The 22,264-nt window shown below is 37.1% G+C and overlaps 3 protein-coding genes and 1 non-coding gene across 7 annotated transcripts; 1 reads left to right on the top strand and 3 right to left on the bottom strand.

The window, feature by feature from the left end:
• Positions 1-3,398: 3,398 nt before the first annotated feature.
• On the top strand, positions 3,399-7,276 carry LOC133862523 (growth-regulating factor 9). Its single transcript, XM_062298355.1, has 4 exons — positions 3,399-3,881; positions 4,060-4,401; positions 5,169-5,885; positions 6,647-7,276. The coding sequence occupies exons 2-4, from the start codon at positions 4,086-4,088 to the stop codon at positions 7,042-7,044; spliced, it is 1,431 nt and encodes a 476-aa protein (XP_062154339.1). The 5' UTR covers positions 3,399-3,881; positions 4,060-4,085; the 3' UTR covers positions 7,045-7,276.
• A 691-nt stretch (positions 7,277-7,967) lies between these two features.
• TRNAV-AAC (transfer RNA valine (anticodon AAC)) lies at positions 7,968-8,041 on the bottom strand. The gene has a single exon. It is a non-coding gene; the product is annotated as a tRNA-Val (tRNA).
• Positions 8,042-8,551: 510 nt separating this feature from the next.
• Positions 8,552-11,538, bottom strand: LOC133864394 (serine/threonine-protein kinase Aurora-3). Of its 3 annotated transcripts, none has more exons than XM_062300720.1 (6): positions 11,290-11,538; positions 10,956-11,198; positions 10,560-10,655; positions 9,264-9,478; positions 9,092-9,164; positions 8,552-8,984 (listed from the first exon to the last, which is right to left on the bottom strand). In XM_062300720.1, exons 1-6 carry the CDS (start codon positions 11,413-11,415, stop codon positions 8,886-8,888), a joined length of 852 nt encoding a protein of 283 aa, XP_062156704.1. In that variant the 5' UTR covers positions 11,416-11,538; the 3' UTR covers positions 8,552-8,885. The 3 variants fall into 3 exon arrangements, 2 of the variants coding, with proteins under 2 accessions (XP_062156704.1, XP_062156705.1); XM_062300721.1 differs by having other exon boundaries at positions 9,264-9,439; XR_009899495.1 differs by having other exon boundaries at positions 8,919-8,984; positions 9,259-9,478.
• A 985-nt stretch (positions 11,539-12,523) lies between these two features.
• Positions 12,524-22,264, bottom strand: LOC133864509 (uncharacterized). 2 transcript variants are annotated; one of them, XM_062300863.1, is made up of 14 exons: positions 22,143-22,264; positions 21,752-22,061; positions 20,080-20,171; positions 19,925-19,944; positions 19,345-19,585; positions 19,145-19,240; positions 18,938-19,053; positions 18,741-18,821; positions 17,912-18,035; positions 17,613-17,662; positions 16,978-17,068; positions 13,988-14,023; positions 13,531-13,628; positions 12,524-12,824 (listed from the first exon to the last, which is right to left on the bottom strand). In XM_062300863.1, the coding sequence occupies exons 1-14, from the start codon at positions 22,180-22,182 to the stop codon at positions 12,708-12,710; spliced, it is 1,512 nt and encodes a 503-aa protein (XP_062156847.1). In that variant the 5' UTR covers positions 22,183-22,264; the 3' UTR covers positions 12,524-12,707. The 2 variants fall into 2 exon arrangements, 1 of the variants encoding a protein (XP_062156847.1); XR_009899521.1 differs by lacking the exon at positions 16,978-17,068 and having other exon boundaries at positions 17,928-18,035.

The following is a 22,264-nucleotide window of genomic DNA, read 5'->3' as shown; positions in this document are numbered from 1 at the left end:
TTAATTAAACGGATTAGACCCTTCAATATATTAAAATTTGTATCGAGTTCGCGAGTCGTATAAAAAAATTACCGACCCTACTTATAAGCTGCGTTAGCGAATTATCTTAATGTCATACTCTTTTTTAACACTCAAAGTCACAGCAAAATAAGAATAAAAACGCAATGGGACCATGGTGTTTGATGGTTGTTCTTTTGCTATATTGTCGGCAACAATATAGCACCACATGTTTTTTCTATATTCAACACGACATATGTCGGTTAAAGACTTAAACTACAGTATTTCTTTCCATTCGATCCCACGGGAGTTTGTGGCCCCATTAACATCTTAATAGCACGAGTAATGTTTATTGTATAATTTTTGTATAACTCTATTTTTTTTTTTTTTTTTTTTTTTTATGATTAATTATTGAATTTGTTTTCCTACACGTGGGCACTAAATATTCAATGGAAGAAATGATCCCTACACTCATTTCTCACAACAGCCCCACAACAAGCTGACGTGGCTGGTAATATTTTATTATTTTTTTTGTTTTCTTTTATTTTCTTTTTGTAAAAAAATAATAAAATATTACCAGCCACGTCAGCTTGTTGTGGGTAGGGGTGAGCATGGGGCGGGGGGGGGGGGGGGGGGGGGCGGGGATTGGCTTTTTTTGCCCCCGCCCCACAGGCGTGCGGGTTCCCCAAAGGGAACCCGCGCGCCGCGAAAAATTCCCAGCAACCGTGCTGGGCGGTTGGGCTCGGGGTGGGGATGAACGGGGCGGGGATCCCCGCGGGGATGAAGCACATCATTTTCTTCAGAAGATTCACAACAAAAACCCCAGCTAAAACGAGATCTGACCGGAAAAATGAGCACACCGGCCGGATCTCTCTGTCGAGGTGAGAGAAAGAGAGATTTCGGCCGGATCTGTCGCAGGTGGTCGGGATTGAGTCGGGGTGAGAGAAAGAGAAATCCGGCCGGATGTGGGCGGTGGGGTGCGGCGTGGGCAGCTGGGCGTGGCCGCGTGGGCGTCATGGCGTGGGCAGCTCTGTAGCTGGGCGCCGTTCACTAAAGACCGAAGGTGAAGAGTTGAAGACATTGAAGTGAAAGAGAACTGAGAAGTGAGAAGTGAGAAGAAAGAAAGACAAGGGGAAAAGAAAGACGAAGTTGAAGAGTCAACTTCGTCTTTCTTTTCCCCTTTTCTTTCTTTCTTTTTTTTTTTTTTTTTTTTTTTTTTTTTTTTTTCAAGACATGCGGGGCGGGGCGGGGACCCGAGTTTCTGCGGGTTTTGCTCAGCCCTAGTTGTGGGGCTGTTGTGAAAAATGAGTGTAGGGATCATTTCTCAATTCAATGGTTGATCTTAAAAAAAAGAGAAATGATCCCTATACTCATTTCTCACAACAGTCCCACAACAAGCTGATGTGGCTGGTAATATTTTATTATTTTTTTTGTTTTGTTTTGTTTTGTTTTCTTTTTGTAAAAAAATAATAAAATATTACCAGCCACATCAGCTTGTTGTGGGACTGTTGTGAGAAATGAGTGTAGGGATCATTTTTCTAAAAAAAAATTATTAGAGTTATATAAAAGTTGTGCAAGAGTTGTGCAAGAAATATTACTCTAATAACAGATATGTGGAATAGAATTTCAGAGTTTAATTAAAAAAGAGTGAAAAATATAACTTGCAAAATAAATAATTCAACATGATCATATTTTATAATTTTAGTTAATATATTGTCATATTTTATGCTCTTTATCATTTATGTTTTGCACATTGAATAATTAATGTATGTCCAATTTGATTTGCTTGCATATTTAAAATACATTACCACTCATTTTAGAAAATTTATAATGAGTTATAGTATGAGAATTCTCTTGTATATTTTTCTTATTTTTTTAAAGAAATTTGGAAAGCAAAATACAGACAAAAAAAAATACATTATTGTTTTTTGGTAAAGAAAGATATTTGAGGAAAATTAAACAAAACATATTTTATTTATTGTTATCATTTTTGCACTTATTAGAAGGAGAACCAAACAGAACCTTAATTACATAGAATTTTAAATTTCCATTCTTGAAATTATTAAGGGGGAGAAGTGGAAGGACTAGCCTTCTTTACTTTATAACAACATATAATCTACAGATTAACTAGAATCAACTCTGTAAAATATTTTTATAATTGGCATTGACTGAACAATGCAATTAATAGGGAAACGAATATAGGATTTGATCCTTCTTTTTTTTTTTTTTTTTTTTTTTTTTTTTTAATTTTTAATTTTTAATTTTTTATTTTTTTATAATGTGCTGTTTGGGAACAAATTGAGATTCACGACAATTATTTTGAATAGGTAATGTGAGAGAGAATATATAGAACCCATCTACTGAATAGATAGCTAAACAGTCCATATTTTTTTGGGTTGGTAGATCCCATATAAACTCTTTCCCGTTACTTGCTCAAATTGTTAACAATTTAGACAATTAATTATTATGAATTCTAATCCGAAACCAAACATACATTTGAGCCTATTTATTAAGACAAAGATCGGGATCAGTTAGTTTTATTTGAGGGGTAAAATTATCCTTTTATATTTTTATGAGTAATTTTACTCTTCAAATAAGGAATCCAATTCAAACCCTTCCTTTTAAGGAACCCCATTTGTTTGTCCAGTGCTTTTGAAAGACCATCACACCATAGGGTCATTTATTTATAGAATGTTATTATTTCAATATTTTTTTGGTGGGTCAAAAAAGTTATTTGCCCCCCCTGTTGGCTTTGCTTATGGCTCCATCATGACGGTGAAAGCTGCCAAATTTAATTAGGAGCAAAGTCTATATGCTGTATAAAGAGCGACATGTGTTACGTTTTTATTGGATTAACGTGGTAATTTAACGATTTGTGTTAAGGTTATTGGCGAAAAATAACTTTAGGGAATAATTTATAATTTTTGCTTACCACAAAGATCTTGCAATTATTTTTTATGCCACATGGAGTGATTTGTAATTTAAATCAACCACATGGATCAATAGTGCAATTTTTCTTAAAATTTAATAGTGATAATTTACTTTCAGCCCAATCTCAAGCCCATCTCAGACCAACTTCTATCCAACGGAAACCCCTTCAGGCCCAAGAAAATGAATTGGACGATGTTATGGAGACAACCTTATGATCCAGCCCATAATGATCTTCTATCTTACCCGACCCAATTCCCAAAAAGCCGAGAAGAAACAAACAAAAATTCATTGGAGGGACACTCCTCGGCCCGTACCAAGGCCCACCTGTCACTGACCACGCACACGTGGGTCCCACACATCCACTGTCCGACTCGGGCCCACGTAACGGAAAACCCGATGATGTGTCCTCCCTATGCCTCGACCAATTGCCGGACAAAGCACTCTGACAAGGCGCGTGGAATCCACCCTCGGCGATCGCCTACCCGCTCCGGCGATTGGTGCGTGCGAGTCACTCTCGTGTCAGTAAGCTGAGCGTAGCGCGTTCCCGCTTGAACTGGTTCTGAATTTTTTACTTTAATTTTTTTTTTTCTCTCGCGCTGCCTGAGGACTGTCGAGGGAGGAGAGCTTTCAGAGAAAATTAAAAGAAGGCTGAGATGGTCAGATACTCTGACACTCTGACACCGCTTTAACCTCACGTTCTCTCTCACACCACAGAGAGACAGGGGTTTGGGTGGTTTTGCTTTTGCCCTTTGAATCAGTATGTCAATGTCTGTCAACACTCGCTGTCACGCCCTCAGTAGTTTCAGCTCTTGCTTTTTGCCTCTTGAATTCTGCCTTTTTTACATTGTCTCTATCTCTCTCTCCCCAACACTACAAATTGGGGTTCGTTTGCTCTTGATGCTCATGTGAAGTGGAAGCTCCACCGCTTCAAACTGTACCTCCTTCTTATTCTGGTTCTCTCTCTCTCTCTCCGTCTGCCTTCCTTTTTTTTTTTTTTTTTTTTTTTTTTTTTTCATTTTTTTTCATTTTTTTTCATTTTTTGGTTTCTGGTGTTAATAAAAAATCAGTTTTTGTTGGCTGATTTGAATGGTGCAAATGCAATAACTAATGATATATATATGTTGTGTGAAGGGAAAGGAGGACGTGGACCCCAGAGGATGTCTGACGAGGAGGAATCGAGCGTGGGGGTTGAAGAGAAGAGGAAGGGTAGGGTGGGGAAGGAAGCACAGCCACCGTGGATCAAGCTGGGTCTTGGGATTGGTGCTTACTCTGCTCCTACTGCACAAAACCCCGTGAGTGAGCACGGAAAGCCTGCGTCGTTGACACCAGCTCAGTCGCATGAGCTTCAAGGACAGGCCCTCATCTACAAGCATTTAGAGGCTGGTCTTCCTGTTCCTCTTCACCTCCTCATTCCCATTTGGAGGAGCGTGGCTAGCTGTTTCGGCCCTGCTATTTATGAGCTTTACCCTAGCTGTAAGTCTTCCTTTTCTACGGTTCAAATGGTTCTTAGCTTATTTTTTTGGTAAAAAGGGTTTTAATTTGGTCTATTTATACTGTATAACGTTTGGTTAAAAACAAAAAAATTGGTGTAAACTAATTTTAGGAATTGGAATTGAACTGGGTTTTTTCTGTCACGAGGTGGGCCTAGTTGTATTAGGGACTAGAAGTTAATGATTTTATGAAGAAAGTTACTTATTTCACCTTGTTTCAGTAGATTTGTAAGTGAAATTTTAATACGATTTTGTACATGCATGTGTGTGTGTATGCGCGCGTGTATTTGGGATGGGTTTAAGCTTATAAGACGTGAGATTTGATATGGGATTATATTAATCAGATCAACCGGGCTTCTTTTGTTGGATTTTCCATAGGATGCTGATTTTAGTTTTGTTTTCTTAGATGGAGTGTGTTTATTAGGCTTGTACTTTGAGACGGGAATCATATCAGATTAGTTTTCTCTTCGTCCTGATGAGAATATTTGTTTTAAAAATTCTGCATGGGTTTTGTTTATCTGAAATGGTATCAGTCGTGTGGCTCAACTTGAAATTTGAAATGGGTTTGTGTCAGCTTACTTGAGAGACATGATGTTTGAGATGAATTTATGTTTGTCATTTGAAATTGGTTTATGTTTACTAGACATGAGTTTTAAGATGGGTTTTCATTAATTTCATATTGCGATGATTTTGAATGTTTCAGTTGAAGATTATGATCTGGCTTTCGTTTCTTTTGTTGGTTGTGTTCAGTTATAGGTTATTTTAGTCCTCAGGGGTTTGACTATAGGACCATGATGGATCCCGAACCGGGAAGGTGTAGAAGAACTGATGGGAAGAAGTGGAGGTGTAGTAAGAATGTGGTTCCGGACCAGAAATACTGTGAGCGGCATATGCACAGAGGCCGTCAGCGTTCAAGAAAGCCTGTGGAAGCTGTTGAAATTTCAATTACTTCAGATGCAATGCCATCTGACAAGTTGAATGACAAATTAGGGGAGTTAAACGCGAATTGTGGCAATTCAGCTGCTGTAGGACTTCGACTCATGACCCCATCTTACAGTAATAATGGTTCCAACCATAACACCTCCACCACCACCATATCCATTAGCAATACTGGAAGCAAGAAAAATGCTTGTTATGACGCTATTACCACCAGAACCCACATCCCTGCAATTGCAGCAACCACGACCGCCCTACCTGCCGCCACAACCATGAGGATCACCACTACCCCTACCACTGCTCCCACCCTGCCTGCCACCGCTTCCATGAGGATCACCACTACCCCTGCCACTGCACCCACCCTCACGGCCAATGCCAACAGAAAAATTGACCAGACTACTGAGAGAAAGGATATGAGTGGCAACTCTGTCAGTTACCATACTACCATGAAAAGCAGCAACAACAGGGTTAACAACATAAGTTTTGGTATATCTCCTGGACTGGGCTTCTCACCAAAGAGTGTTCTTCAAGGTAATATTAGTAAAACTAAAGCCCCTTCTCATCTGAAAAATAAACTATATTTGATGGCATTATTGAGACCTTAGAAGGCTTCTTTTTTTTTTTTTTTTTTTTTTTCCTACCGTACAAAGGGAATGCTTTCTTGATATTGTTTGGTGGTACAAATAGATGGGCTCCTCCATTGGCCCTCAGAACCATTTGGAGTGAGGCCGTTAACCTTCCCATGTAGGTTGTGTTATCTTTAAGTATGTCCTTTTAGTTTGTTATTCTAGATTTTTTTAATTTTTTTTTTCTATATGTTTATAAAAATGCTTTCTCATAAAGGTTCTTAGGTAATTGTGATTTGGTCTTTATGCAGTCGCTTTTGTTGATGTCAGACTCTCATTGAATTCTTTTAGTTCATTGGTTATAAAACTTTGATGCTTTTATTCCCAAAATTTCTAACCATCAACTGCTATTAGCAATTTGAGGTGTAAGTTGAGGTAAAATCAATTTGATCAAATAGCTCATTAGTAGAATTTTTGTGTCTGGTGTTTTTTAGGACTTTGTCTCTTGCTTTTGATAAATGTTGTGTCATTTTAAAGTTAGAACAGGATTATCTGTCATAAACTATCTAGGCATGATGTGATAAAATTGATTGCTTTTAGTAGGGTTTTGTTTATTCAACCTCATCATGCCTTACTGAAATTTATTGACAGATCATTAGTTCACTACATGTTCTCTTTTTGAGTGGCGAAAATAAGGTGGATTTGCTTGTTTACTATTATTTTCAGTTCAAGGTTGCAACAGTTCATGCTTTGGAAATCGAAATAGCATTGAACTTGAACCAGGGAGGTGTAGAAGAACAGATGGGAAGAAGTGGCGGTGTAGCAGGGATGTTGTTCCTGATAAGAAGTATTGCATGCAACACATGCACAGAGGTGCCAAAAAGCATGCGGCGGCCTCCCAAACAATTCCTGTACCTACTGCTTCCACTGCTGCAAGTCATAGAGCTTCGCCATCTTTCTCTTCAAGCATACCTAACAAAGCAGATCATGCAATCCCGAACACAGATCTTTCCATCTCAATCCAAGCAAGTCCTCCACTGAGACATAATGAAAAAAGTACTACCAGCAGTAGCAGTGATACTACAATTACGGACACCAGCATCACTGCCAATGAATATGGTTAGGTTTTTCTGCATAAGACGCTTATCTAGAAAGACCAGCCTTCTAATCTTCTAAGTGCTTTTGTACCATTGCCAGCTCTTAGAGAGACCAGTTTTGAGGCGTTGTTGCAAACAGAGGAAACAGTAATGTTATTTGTGTTGTTTTAAGGGGGATATATAACCACTGAGCTTCATGTTTTGTATCTTGTAACTATCTAGAAGCCTTTTGTTAAATGAATGCCTTTTTTTTTAATCACTTTATTTTTTTTGGCTCAGATAGACCAATGGGAGTGAGAGAAACTATAGAAGTCTCATCCTCAAAATTCGACCTTGGTGGAATGGATGGCACTTCTGAAGTCCAAATTTTAGGACTGACTGGAGAATTGCTAGAATATGATAATGACAAATAAAAAAAAATGGGCTTGTTACACATCCGCCAAAGAGCGGAAGATGGATGAGTTTACAAGTACTACTGATCCTCTTCCAGTCAGGATAGGGCATCTTTGTGGGTTTCGCTTATAAACAATTCTCTCATATTCAGTTTCGTAGTGCCATTTTTTTTCCTTGCCCAATTCTCTTGGTATTGCGTAGAAAAAAGAAGAAAGACCAAAAAAAATAAGAGGGCTCGTCTGAGTCGTCTCATATTGGCCAAGGAGTGTGAGATAAATGAGTTTAGAAGTACCACGGGTTCTTTTCTAGCCAACAATTGTAAGAGCGGAAGATGGATGAGTGTATAAGCATTACTGTCCTCTTCCAATTGCTTTATAGTGCCATTATTTTTTCTTACCCAATTTTCTTCGTATTGGGTTAAAAAAAAAAAAAAAAAAAAAGAGAAAAAAAAAATGTAAGGAAGGTAGAAGTTTCCTTTTGTCTGTTTAAACTGGGAACCATAACTCGTGCGCATGAGATGAGCAAACAAAAAGCATGGAACTTATAAGAAAACAAAATGGCGTCGCCCGGGTTCGAACCGGAGACCTTCAGTGTGTTAGACTGACGTGATAACCAACTACACCACGACACCTCCTGCTAATTCCGGCGGTTGATTATTACTATAATTGGGCCCCCGAGTCAAATTTCCTTGCTGCGAGGATGTATCTAACCACATTGGAAGGATAGGAGGGTGCTAATTTTGATCTACAGCAGTTGAGAGGGGCTCCGTGAATCCAAAGAAAGGACTTGAATTTAGTACAACGAGATTTTTGAAAGCCAAAGTTTTTTTTTTTTTCCCCTCCGATTCAATTTATTATATGTGAGGGATGGAGGTTGAGTGGTCTAAATTTACATAAAAATATGACAACTCTTGACCTCTTTCAGTTGTCGGACAGCATCATTAGAGAAGAAATACCTGAGTTATATACTAAATAGGTGCAAGTCTAGATGACAAATAACATGTATAATCCACCTTTGCAACAATCAAAGTTAAGTTGCAACTCTATTGTAGACCAATAAAAACAATTTGGAACACAGAACCGTTACAACAATCAAAATAAACTGGCATTGGCAATTCATCTTTACAATTTGGATAAATAGATTAAATAGATCCAATAACTCATGTAGGCAATGCATTTAAACAATCCAGTAATCTAATTTCCAATGTTTAAATATGTGGTTGTGATACCATAAAAAAGACGGGGAATATATTCTCATCTACAGACGGTATAGTACATGATACTTGAGCTTGGTTTTGCAAACCAAAGCTTCTCAGTCAACGAGTAGAGCAAAATATGAAGAGATATTGGAGGTAACAATGATGAACTCTGGAAGTTGCTTCATTTCACCAAAAAATTACACCATTGGAAGCACAAATCAACCCTGTGAATTCTTCAAAGCCATGGCAGAATCAGATCAGAAGTTTCAAATCCTACTTATTTGCAAATACCCATATGATCTGCATTTTTGACTATCCAAGGATGCTCCATGATCTTCTGAAGAGAGAGCCTTTTTGAGGAGTCCTTCACTAGAAGCTGCACATATTTTCACATTATGTATTCAGAAAGGCAACTAAACCTATTAACTGACAGCATTAGTTTACACCCAGATATCAACATAAAACAATCATTAACAAACTTACCCGAAGAATGAGATCTTTGGCTTCTGCAGAAACACAAGGAGTAGAAGGGAAGCTCAGGTCAACCTTCATTATCCTGGTACAGCCAAACAAAATTAACTACCTACATATAACACAGTGCATGATAAAAATTGCATCCACACTAAACACAGTAAAACAATTATCCGTACCTTACCTTCTAAAGGTATCGCTTTGACTCTCAGCCTCAAATGGAGGGACACCATAAAGGAACTCGTAACAAAGGATACCCAAAGTCCAGTTATCAACTGCGTAGTCATGAGCTTTGTTCTCCACCATTTCTGGTGCTAAATAATCCAAAGTTCCACACATTGTGTGTCTCTTGCTTCTTGACTGTACAGACCATCCAAAGTCTGCAATTTTTAGTCGACCCTACAGATATAATTTAACTACATTAAACGAAACATCTGTAATATGTTTTGTACTTCGGAAGTTGGTCAACAAGCTAACACCAATTCAATTAGGATTAAAACTTAGTGGAGTTGAGTTGGAAGCTAATCAATAGCAATGCATCTTGAAGTTGAGCGCCAGCTCCTGAGGATTCTCTGGAAACTGTTATTCAACTACGAAAAGGAAACTGACAATAAAGAAGAGAGAGAGAGAGAGCTAAAAACATTGTTCTGTTCATAAGCTCAAGTGCGTCCAACCTCAATCGCATTCATGATTGGCCAGACCATTTCTGCAAATAATATCCAAATACCAAACTCGCCCTTACGTAAATTGCTTTGAATGGAAAAATCAATTTCCGCTTTGAATTGTGCATGACAAAGTTATATCCAAATAGTCTATAGTTTAGCTGTATTTATTGCATAAGAGATTAAGAATAATGCTAGAAGTCCTTCTTGTATTCCTCTAAAAATGAAGTGGCTTTTAAAATCACTATTGGAGTTATGATCGATCACTATTAAATTTTGATCAAATAGTAATTTTAAAAGACACCTCGTTTTTGGAATGACACATAAGGAACTCCTATAATTACTTATTGTGTAAAGAAGTAGCATTTTTTTTTTTTTTTTTTTTTGGGATAAGTATATAAATAGCAGCTTTAGGCTGAAGTGTATGCTAAACCATATAGCATACACATGCCTAAATATAGTTAAAAGTCCACATAGAAATACTTTAACCATTTTATAAGGATTTAGAATCATTGAAATTTGGCTATTTCTTTTGAGCAATCAAACAGATAAAACACTTGAATTGACTGCTGAGAATTTGGGGTAAACTTGTCAAGTATGACTAATACAAATTCAAGCCAGCAAAGATTTTTCCTGTAAGGTCACCTATCAATAGCCAAAGTTCATACTAATTCTAAAATAACCTCTCTGACGCCGAACATCAGTTCTAATCCACTAGCAAAACACCCATTTATATCGTCAACACAAATCTTGGAAAAGGAAAGGTTCCTAGGTAAAAAACAAAGAAAGAAAAAGTGCTATAAGGAGTTGTGGCATACCTCATGATCAAGCAACAGATTTTCTGGCTTGATGTCCCTATGAATCACATCCTTCTCATGACAATAGGCCAATGCTTGCGTGAGGCTCAAAATGTACTAAAATTCACAAGGGACACATGCATAAGGATCTTTCCCAAATGATATAACTGAAAACCCAAAAGTTAATGTGTACTAAATTGCACGAGAAACAAAGCATTAAAAACGAAAAGTTCCTTATAACTAAAGACAGCAATATAAGAAACACTCATTCTCATGCCCAGAAAGCATAATGCATATGGTTGAAGCCAGCCACATTCAGTGACCTTGAAACCTAATTCTTCTTAAAATCAAACACACAAGAAAGTAAGTGTGCACAGACAGACACACACAGAGCGAGCGAGAGAGAGAGAGGAATACAGTGGCGGCTTGGTTCTCAGAGAGATGGCCGGTTTTCCTGAGCTTGCCATAAAGCTCGCCGCCATGAGCATATTCGAGTATTAAGAAAATGCGTTCAGCGTCGTGGAACCACCCGTAGAGTCGGAGTATATTCGGGTGCCGAAGGTTGGTCTGGATCTCCATCTCCCTCCTCAGCTGGTGTTGGATTCTGTACTTCTCTATTTGCTCCTTGAATATCACCTTCAACGCCACTATGTATTTGCTCTTCAAAACATATACATCACAAAAAATCAAGTCAGATCAAATTCAAGAAGGCAACTAGGAAATCACAACTTGGAAATCTGAATCGAATTACCTTGGCTTCTCTGGCGAGATAGACTCGGCCAAATTTTCCCTTTCCGAGGGGTTTTCCGATCTCGAAGTCTTGCATGGACCATTGCTTCTTCGGATTCGCTTCTCGGCGTTTGGTTTCAGAATTCATTCGTTTTGGTTTGTTCGGATTTTGGGAATATGTTGAAATTCGAGAGAGAATTGGGGAATTCGGGGAGAAGAGATTGAGAGGGAACTTTCGGGGTTTGAAAGCTTGGGGGATTTACAAAAAAAAAGAAAAAAAAGAAATAGCTTCACGGGAATTTGAATTTTGGTGCAAAACGCAGCGTGCTGGGCCAGCCTTCTTGGACCTTGAAACCCAACCCTAAGGCACATATCCTAAAATTCAAGCTAGACTGGTTGAAAGTACGTTTGGCCCACTTTGCACGCAGTTCCTTTTTTAAATTGTTGCATTTTTAAAAACGCATTCTCTTATTGAGATTTAAAAGTGCATATTTTTTTACGCATGATTTTTAAAAATGCACTTTCAAACTGTATATTTTTTACAATTTAATTTAAAATCGCACGTTTAATCTACAAAACTGCAGTGTTCTAACTCATACATTCTCAATGGTTGTGCTCCCCACTATAGCAATAGAGCAGAGTATGGACTAGGTTCAAATGTTAATTTTATGTATGAGACATTTCACGTCCCTCTAACCCTCTTCCATTGAAGATACAAAGACTTGGGTCCAGGTAAGTCGACTAATGCTCTTCTTCTCTCTCTTTTTTTTTTTTTTGGTAAATACATTTTCCTACGTTAACTACCGGCCATTGTTAACATGCCACCGCGAACTGACACTTCGATCAAAAGAGAGCATATAGTTACTATTTTCATACCGTTACCTTCATTCCGTTAAGAAATCTCGTTAAATCAGACGAAATATTTCATTTTTGGACGTTAAATTTTGTTTAAAGACAAAAATGCCCTTAAACACTAATTTAATAAAAAATATTAAACATAACATATATATATTCAAAGATTTAAGTGCGAATATTTTTACAAATTCCATAAATCTTGACAACGCCTAAATACTTGTAATCTTTTTCTTTTTTCTAAACAAATGAAGGGTATTTTGAAAATTTTGACACCCATCCGTTAGGATTTAACAGAAAATCCTAATAGAGAAAATTAAAAAAACTTGAAAGATGAATACACTAAATTGAAAGTTTTTAAAATTTAAGGAAATAATTGCAAATATGATAAAAGTTTAGAGGGATTAAACAAAGTTTAAATGATAGAAACATTTATTTTCCTTTGAAATCAGTGTCATTACACAGCATACGCATTTACAGAGGGTTCCAATTTAAGAAAACTGCACCTTTACAACAAATAACTTATCTGCAGAAGAATACATCAAGCGACTTTGAATCGTTAAAATCTTTGTATGTTGTGATAGGAATTCAATTAGAGCCGTACTCTTGGTTCCACTGTTCAAGCTCTTCCCACTTGCTTTTGTTTAAGCTCGGTCTAATTACTGCCATCGCCTTCCGAAAATCTTCATATCTTAGTGGCCGTACCTGATAAAACAAATTAGTTCACATCAAAACATTTGACATGATTTCTAAAGAAAACCTACAAATCCCAATATTTATTAGTCAAATTGCAAGGTCAAAATCAACTACATCTAATCACTTAGATGCATAACAATTATAAGGCTAACTTTGAAAAATTCGAAAAAAAAAAAGAGGCTAACTTGAAAGGGTTGCTGGACAAAAAAATTCCGCTTTAATTGTGCAGTTTGGACAAATAAAAGGGTTGATGGATGTCCCATATTCGAAATGTATCCTCAATAGTTTGGCATATATCATACAAATGTCTGCATACTCCACCCACCAACATATTTGTGCATGTGTAACCTATAGGACTGATTACTAGATGACGTGTCCCCTAATCATTTCCCAACAAGGAATCAGTTTCAAACACAATATAGAGGGAGGATTTTGAAACCCAAAAATTTCACATTTTCATTTACCAATGCAGTTTCTGCTGAGATTCTTTGCACGGAAACTAGAATTTAGGAGATTCCGGATGAACCACAACATCAGTAAAACCTTGCATTATATAAAGTCTGACACAATATTTAAGCTAAATTGGCAACTGTAGAAATCTACTTTCTAATTTACTAAAACACTCCCCAGCAACTAATTTTCGCAGAATTAAAATCATATAAGAGTCGGTTACCAGATCACAAATAGGGTTACAACCATTTTCTAGCTAGATTACCTGATTTGCCTCAACTGTAAGAATGTTTGCACCTAGTTCTCTGATTGGCATCATTGCAGCTTCTTCACACAAGGCTTGTAGATCGCTTCCAGAATACCCTGCACATCACGAATAACGATTCATAAGTTTAATTGGACCAGTAGAAAAAAGAAAAGAAAAAGTTGTTTAAGATTCAGTTCTGCCACAAGTCTCTTAGAAGTACATTGGCTGCAAACCGGCAGCCATTATAAACACAGAGCTCCAAGGTTTCGAGACACCAAATGGCTCAGTTTTAGCCAAATTCGTTTGCCAAAGAAAAAAAAATGCGAGTCATTTTGCCAATTCAACAAGTCATGTACACCCAAAAAGGCACTGCAATTCTTTCCTTTTGCCTCTCTTGGACAGAGCCACCAATTAGTCGTTTTGCCAATTCAACAAGTCAAAAGCAGAAAAGCTATAATATGGACAGTTATCTTACCCTCTGTCTCTCTTGCAAGTCTTTCTAGATCTCCACCTGTCAAAATAGTGAGAAGCAAATTATCATGTGTATCATAGTGCAATGCAGTAAAAGGGACACTAACAACAATGCACAATCACAAGAGCTATGCTTGCCCAATGCACTTTTTTGTGTACTCTAAGATGAGACAACTCGTTTCAGTATGAACATAATGTGTAGACGACAAACAAAATCAAAACAGGGCAAATAAGGAAAAGATGTAAGTGGTTAATAAGATCTAATAGCTGGGCCTCAAAAAAGGCTAAAAAGCCCAGTAATAAAAAACTGGGCCTCAACAAAACCTTATAAGTGGAGAGAAAAATGCGAAAGTAAGAAATTATCTCCTATACTCATACCTAAGGTAATTACAGTAATATCTCTAGTTTTTATATAAATAATCATCTTCAAAAGCATTTGCTCCTCTACGTCAATGCCTTAGCGTGCCAAGAATCAAGAACTGCTAGGGCTCTTGAAGGAAGCATCCGTACAAAAAACTAAAAGCAGCAAAAAGGCCCCATAAAGCAGTGGTCAGAGGGCAATGTATCTTGGTTCATCATGTGTAAACCAAAGCTACTTAGTACAACCTGCCCTCAACAAATGAGGCGAATATCATCAAGATCTAGTCAGGCATATTGTGAAATAAATGGCACTTTTCTAGGAACAGTTGACTTCTATACCATCTTTACATGCTCAAAATAAATACTAGTAAGCTATAATACACAAACCCCATTATTCATGCCTACGTTGATGCTAGTCAAACCAAAAGGCAACAGCAAAATCTAGTAGTCTCATTCATGACCAATGGTGAAAAACTTGTTTCAACCAAAGGCTTGCCCTTTCTAACTCTACTCTTGGATGCTACAACTTTTGACTATAACAATACTAGCATTACCTAAAATTATTAGAATAATGCTAGAAACCACATTTTTATCCCAAAATGCTGACGTAGCAGTCTCAAGTCTGTAGCACTTTGACTATCACAGAACACCACATACTCATCTTGCCTTACCCCCAGCTGACAAAGAAATCTCTTCATCCATAGCATTTCCTTAGTGGCCTTTGTAGCTGCAATGGCCTCTACCTTCCTTCTACCCCCACTCTGGCCAAGGAGAGGAAGAGGAGAAGCAAATACGAGTCTAAATAACATACATTGCCAAGTATGTTTTGACTTGTAGATAGGTAGAAGCCATATTTTTCATTTGCTTCATTAATTATGGTCTTTATGTTGCCCCCATAGGCATATAAACAGCCAAATATATACATCTACGCACTATATAGTATATAGGACTATCCATCTGACATGGATTTAGCTGTGTATTTCCAGGTGTCAAATTCATCTAGTTTCCATTAATTGACTATCATGTAGTATCCACTAAGCATACCCATACCAACTTCATGTTGTGTTCACAAAGGTTTTCCATGGTGAATTGACATTTTTCCCCAGTTGTTGGTTACAATATCACTAGTACATAATATACATATGAAGTACTTTTAGTAACTATGGTGATATAGATATTGCAAAGGAGAGATCCAAACATCAGGGCCGGCGCTTTGTCATCATCCACGCTAAGCAACGCCTGAAGAACCTCCTCTTGAAACGGTCTTCCCAACCAATCCACTTCTGCAGTCTAATAAGGGAAACTCCAACCCATCTAATTTGAGGCGCTAATGAACTATTTCATTAAAGAGATTCTTGTAATACTGGATGATTGTATCATTGATCACCTCTTGATCCGAGGTAGTAGTGCCATCTATACAAAGACTAGAGATAAAATTATTTCTCCAGTGAGAGTTGGCAAGATGGTGAAAAAACCTCATGTTGTATCCCTTCTTTTACCCTTGATTTCTGCCTCCAATTGACTTCTTGCAAAACAGCAACATTCTCTAAATCTACTTTCGCCTTAGCCCTCCTGATTTTCTCCTCTTCTACTAGAGGTCTCTCCTCTTCTAAATAATCAAGAGACTGTATCTCCCTCAATAAGGATTTCTTCCTCTCCTCTATATTACCGAATACCTCCTTATTCCAACGTTTTAAATCTAGTTGCAGCCGTTTTAGTTTATTATCCAATATAAAACAGGGAGTACCAAGAACTTGATATGAAACATACAACTTCCATATCCCTATGTCTCTCGTCTCCTTCCTCATCCTTCCCAATTTACATTTGGAAAGAGTTTTCTTTCAAACTAGGTTGGAGGAACTTTTCTCCATCCCAATCTATAAAATTGTCATGTGTCCTTTACCATATAAGAAGCACATGTTTTTTTAATCGTTTTTAATAGAATTTCCCCCAACTCTTTCAATGCTATTAAAAAACCATGTGTTTCTCACATGCTTAAGGGACACAAGACAATTTTATGGGCTGGGTTGGAGGATTCATCCAATCCAATTTGGAAAAAACTTTGTCCTTTACTTTTGTACCTTTTCTTCTTCTTTAGATCTCTCAGTCTAGGACCAACGCTAGCTTAATATCAAACCCGATAACAATCTCTCAGATTTACTGGACAAGCTGAATATAGACAGGGTGATGATTTAATCACTAAAACGTAAGTAGTTTGGATAGCATTTAATCTTTTATGAGACTTATTACACTCATTTAGCACCATAAAGTTGTAGCGCCCCCCCACACCCCCCCCCCCCCCCCCCCCCCCCCCCCCCCGGCGCAGGGCGAAAAGGACCACCCAAAAGAAAACTTTCTCCAAGTTCAATGCAATCCAGATTATTTTTTTTAATCATTTGTTCTAAAAATTCACATATATTGCCATGATGAGAGATACCAACCAACCAACAAACAAACAAGAAAAAGACTACACCAACTATAAGTAGCTCTATAACTTCTTTTAAAGCATACTGATCAGCAATATGGGGCCATTCAATTCAAAAGGACAAGTTTTTAAGAATTCAAAAAATAAAATAAAATAAAATAAAATAAAAGATTTTTATGATACAGTACAGTATAAGAGCATATTCTTACTGGGTAACGAAAATGCCTGTCCCTTGAGTTTGTTCTTAAGAAGTAGTCTCCTAACATTTTCATCTGGTAAAGGAATGTATATTCTCTTCACCTGGTTCAAGATTTCACATTAAGCTGAGTCACAACACCAAAAGTGAAATTTTTTAAGTAACATTCCATAAAATTGCTATCAACAACATATGGAGCTTACAACCAAAAAAAAAAAAAAATGACAAATTTTTTAAATATACTGCTCTAGTTGTTTGCCACGTCGTATCTTTCTTCATATTGGAATCTTTTTGAAACTTAGAACACCAGTAACGACCAACTATGTACAGAACAAAGTTTGGTATAGTGCCTAGGAAACTTCTCAAGTCACAAAGACAATGCGCTCAACAATCGGGGAGCAGTTTATGTGCATTTAAAAAATATAATTACAGAAGCAGCTCTCACATCTATACATTTTAAGGCTAAATCCAATGACAATGTTACCTTTACACACAAATATCTCAACCAAAATATCACATAATTTTGCTTGAGATATTATACATAAAAAAAAAAAAAAATCATGGTTTTTATGATAGTTATCCTTGAAAGTAAATACCAAGTCCCTAGAACAATTGAATTGCCACACATTCATGGCATAATATACTAACCAATCTCCTAAGGACTGCATCATCCAGTTCTTGTGGCTTGTTAGTAGCACCTGCATGAGCATAAAAGTAGAGAAAATTACCAAATGAAAATGGAACAATAGGTACGTGATCAGAACAAATTACATCAATATGAATTAGAACCACCAAAGAAGCCAAAAGTGTCCATGGATCTTGGACATGATGATTTAGTATTGAATAAAAGATATGGCCCAAGAAAGAGCATTGTCATAGAAAAAGATGCATGTAGCTGACCCCAAACAGTCAGGAGAAAACTCAACTGAATTACATATACAGCTTACCAATTACAATTATTACATCATTAGGATTAGAGTTCACCCCATCAAACTGTATTAGAAACTCTGACTTTAGCCTTCGGCTTGCATCATTCTCATTAGCCAGCCTTGTTGACATGACGCTATCAATCTGTTGACAATCAACAAATTAAGGCTGATAAATTCCCATTTTCAATATGTCGTGAATTTGGAATAAACAAAAATTTCTTTCTGGAAAGTAAAGCACCATCTTACTGAAACAACACCCCCCCCCCCCCCCCCCCCCCCCTCCCCCTGGGGCAGATAAAATAGACAAAATCATACTATATTCATTTCATGATGGCTGAAGAGTAGGTCTATTAACAATTTGAGGAAAGCAAAGCTGAGAAACGCTGTCCAGTAGGCCCCTAATATGTAAAATAATGCATCTTCAATCTTCAAACATATTCATGGATTTAGTTAATTTGCCTCTAATATAAGATTAAAATTGAGATTACCATATCACAATATGAAATTCAACTAAGATAAGATTAACATTGAGATTACCAAATCACGATATGAAATTCAACTCCCATTTACAAGAATAATTGATATACAATCATTTTTAGCCTATTAGGATTGGTATATCAAGTTCCAGCTTGAGTTCCAAACAAATACTATCAGATTAGAGTTGCCTCAATTTCTCTTTACAACATTTACCATTTTGGAAAGTGACATGGGACACAGCAGCGAAATGTAACCTTAATGCACCCAGTGTTCCCTCATCAAATACACAATCTACTTTTGCATGGAAGAAATAGCAGCAACATGAAACAGGAAAAGCATGGTGTCTTATTAGATTCAAAGAGTAGCATACTTCATCAATGAAAATTACAGATGGCTGTCTGGATTTAGCAACCATGAAGAGAGTCCGTACAAGCTTTTCAGCCTCGCCCACCTATTTCATTATAAATAGAACTTATAATATCCTCTTCAATAATGACAATAACCAACAAAGAGAACCATAACCAGCACAATATTTAAAAACAAATGATAACAAGGACAGAGGCACACCCATTTTGACGTCAAGGAAGATGCAGAAACATTAAAAAATGTTGCCTCGGACTCTGATGCGACTGCTTTGGCAAGCATGGTCTTCCCATTCCCGGGGGGACCAAATACAAGCAATCCTGATAGCAATGTCAGAAGTTTCACATGAAACAAATTCTTGGAGTGCTGCACTATGACCGGTCTGTATGTAAAAGTATCCCAAAGCATTACCTCTGGCTGGCCTCCGAAGACCAGTAAATAAGTCTCTTCTTTTTGTTGGCAAGATGACCATCTCCATTAAAGTTTGCTTCGCCTTCTCAAGACCAGCTGAAGAATAAAAAACCCTCAGATGAGTAACGTTATTTATTGTGCTAAATGACAAGCAAAGAAACAGAAAAATGAGAGGGGAAGAGCATATAATAATTTCTCACCGACATCATCCCATTTAACAGAAGGACTTCTATCCACTATTGTAGTATTTATCATTTCAACCAATTTTGCTTCATAACCAGAGTTTGATTCTTGCGTAGTTTTTGGGCTTACAACTTTATCTGTCTGATTCCTCATCATTGGGTTGTTTGTACTAGAGCGAGAAGACTTTCGTATAACATCTTTTCTAGAATTCAATGTTGTTGATGTAACTGCAGCTGTTTGAGCAGGAGCTAAGGTGCTCTGAGAACAAAATAATAATAAAACAAAAAAGCATATAGGTGATAATCAACATAAATGATAATTCCCTGCTCAAACTTTTTAAAAAAATGTTCTTTAATAATGAAATAAAAAACAGGGAGGCTAGCTGATAAGTAGAAACAACAGAACGAATAGTCAAAACTAAAGATGAAGAACAGTTGCAAAGACATTTCTTATTCAGTAAAAGCAAGAAAGGATGTTTTTAAGTGGGAAAAATTTGACACAGCCTACACCTACTAGCCTGACAAACATAATCATGCTTTGGGTGGAGATGAAATAAATTAAAACTCCATCTTTGTGCTTCAACTAGAAAAAATGTACCTTGCTTGTGGATGTGCCACCTGAAACAAGGGGGCAGGAAAGGGGGGAAAATGTATAAGTACTCTCTAAAAATCCATATCAGCTTTAAAAAAAAAAAGGAAGAAGAAGAAGAAGAAGAAGAAGCACAATTAGTCATATCAGCATGAGATACAAACCTGCACGCCTACTTAAAGCTTGTAATCTTTCAGAAACTTGACCCTGCCATTTTGATATTTTTTGACGATAAGATTTTACCTTCTCTTGTTCACTGTTACAAATCCACAGATTTAAGTAATAAAGATAATTACCCTTATGCCCCACAAAATCGATAATAAGACATAAGTAAAAAAGAAGAGTTGAAATCAAACAAACTTCCAACTTCCTAGAGCACCCCTCTCCACTCTCTTCCCAAAATAACAAAACCTTCCAACTCTTTGGCAACCACATGGAGCATTAGGAACAATGTAATATCAAAAACTAATTATAGTTTTGGTAACTTAATTACAAGAAAGCTGCCATCATGATTATCTGTTTTGTTAAGATTTCACTTTCACTATGGAGGTCATTACTAAGTTGGTAACTATGTGTTAGTGATATAGATTATCAAAATCTGAATCCTTCAAACTAGCCCCGAATCCACTCCTAGAGAAAGGAAAGGAAATATTATAGTGGCTCAAGAAGTAAAAAACAAAAGAATAGATAAAAATACATAGCAACATAAAGAGCACTAAATATTTCATTTAGGGAAGGAAAAGGAGCACTAGTATTGGAAGTCCATACCACTATCTAACACTCAAATATACACATCCTTTGAAGTGAGATAACTTTAAAAGCTTAGTAAATTTCAGCTTATGAGAAAGGAGATATTAATAAACCCAACAATGTCTTCATGTCCAATCCCCTTTCCGCTTGCTAAACATCAATGGAGTACTTAAGACAAATGCCAAAAAAAAAATTTCTTCGGAAATCATTAAAGAAATAAACTGATAAGTTTCGCAAACCATATAGTAGCACTTAAACTTCACATTTCATTAAAATATTCTTCACCAATCAGATCAGAGAAATCTTAAGATCACTATCATGCTCTACAAGAATACACAAGAGAGAGCTCATTTTTTTTTTTTAAGCAATCGAAATATCATTAAAAGTGTAAGGTGCCGCTAGGTACATAGGAAGTATATAAGAGAAAACACCTAGTTGGGAGCAATTTTGAGAGAGAGCTAAATTAGCCAAAAATAACCATCAAAGTCCCAAGATAGAAAAATAATTATTTATAATTTGACAGCTAACCTGTTGATAACCTTTATTCAGATAACCTGCTGATAACCTTTAGTTTCTTCTGTCATTTTTAAAAATCTTTTTTACCCTTTACATATAAGTACCATTATATAGTTGAGTTCAAAATATTCAGCAACAAGACCTAGAATGACAAAAGGGGCCAGAAGACCATCAGAACCACTTCAAATATCTAATAAGTTGGCCATCAGACTAAAATTACAAATAAAATACAAATGCCCATGTCATTTGTTCCTAATGTCCATATCAGTTGCTGCATATACATGCGATAAGAGGTAAAGTTAGAACTAAAAACAACCCCTTAATGAAATTCCTCATTTTCCCTTAACAGAGAAACATGATGTACATATAAAACCTAGCTACCATTTTGTTTTCATTTCTTCCACTTTCTCATTATCCAAACAGAACGTAAACACAAAAGACCCAACGACACTCTGATCCCCCTTTATCAAACCAATACCCAAACTGACAAAACCACCCGCTACTTCATCCACTAAAACATTACCAACAATTTTAAGTAGATCATCAATTAAATGAGATTTTGTATGCTACCTCGAGCTAATAAAGGAAGGCGCGCTAGTGGAACTAGCTTCAATGAGTACCCGCTGGGCATTCTTGTAGTGAACAATGGAGTCGTCGACTAAGCCCCACTCTTCGGCCCTCACGGCCTTGGCGATCTCTTCCTTTGCCAAGTCGAAGAACCCTTTGAGCTTGTAGGCTACGCGCTCGTTCGAGACCGAAGGTCCAGCTACACCTTCCATGGTGGAAGAAGAATTGGGAGAGCTAGGGTTTGGATGAGACTCGTAGGGGGAGCTAAATATTGAGCCAAGAGAGTCGATAATTCCCTTGAGGATGCTCATGTCTGAGAAAAAGGAAGATTCACTGAGTCAGGAAGAAAAGGTGAGAGAGAGAGAGAGAGAGAGAGAGAGAGAGATTTTCTTACATTTTTTCCGAGAAAGGTGGTAATTTTCTGGGAAAATCATCCAACGGAATGCTTCAAGTTCAAGCTTCTGAAAAACGTATCGAACAACAAAAGCGTCTAATATGGCGGCATATTCAGGTATT

This window comes from Alnus glutinosa, chromosome 3, assembly GCF_958979055.1.
Source record: "Alnus glutinosa chromosome 3, dhAlnGlut1.1, whole genome shotgun sequence".
NCBI classification, from domain to species: domain Eukaryota; kingdom Viridiplantae; phylum Streptophyta; class Magnoliopsida; order Fagales; family Betulaceae; genus Alnus; species Alnus glutinosa.
The sequence above is the reverse complement of the archived record's forward strand: the minus strand, read 5'-3'. Positions and strand labels throughout refer to the sequence as shown.

What these genes read in the sequence shown, in the direction of transcription:
- LOC133864394 (XM_062300720.1), bottom strand. Translation starts at nt 11,415, where the DNA reads ATGAATTCTGAAACCAAACGCCGAGAAGCGAATCCGAAGAAGCAATGG. An exon ending in CTGAGAACCAAGCCGCCACT is followed by an intron (nt 10,656 to 10,955) that starts GTATTCCTCTCT and finishes TGTGAATTTTAG; the next exon opens with TACATTTTGAGCCTCACGCA. An exon ending in CCAAAGATCTCATTCTTCGG is followed by an intron (nt 8,985 to 9,091) that starts GTAAGTTTGTTA and finishes AAATATGTGCAG; the next exon opens with CTTCTAGTGAAGGACTCCTC.
- LOC133864509 (XM_062300863.1), bottom strand. Translation starts at nt 22,182, where the DNA reads ATGATTTTCCCAGAAAATTACCACCTTTCTCGGAAAAAAT. An exon ending in ATGCAGTCCTTAGGAGATTG is followed by an intron (nt 17,069 to 17,612) that starts GTTAGTATATTA and finishes ATCTTGAACCAG; the next exon opens with GTGAAGAGAATATACATTCC. An exon ending in ACTTGCAAGAGAGACAGAGG is followed by an intron (nt 13,629 to 13,987) that starts GTAAGATAACTG and finishes CGTGATGTGCAG; the next exon opens with GGTATTCTGGAAGCGATCTA.
- LOC133862523 (XM_062298355.1), top strand. Translation starts at nt 4,086, where the DNA reads ATGTCTGACGAGGAGGAATCGAGCGTGGGGGTTGAAGAGAAGAGGAAG. An exon ending in TTATGAGCTTTACCCTAGCT is followed by an intron (nt 4,402 to 5,168) that starts GTAAGTCTTCCT and finishes GGTTGTGTTCAG; the next exon opens with TTATAGGTTATTTTAGTCCT. An exon ending in ACCAAAGAGTGTTCTTCAAG is followed by an intron (nt 5,886 to 6,646) that starts GTAATATTAGTA and finishes TATTATTTTCAG; the next exon opens with TTCAAGGTTGCAACAGTTCA.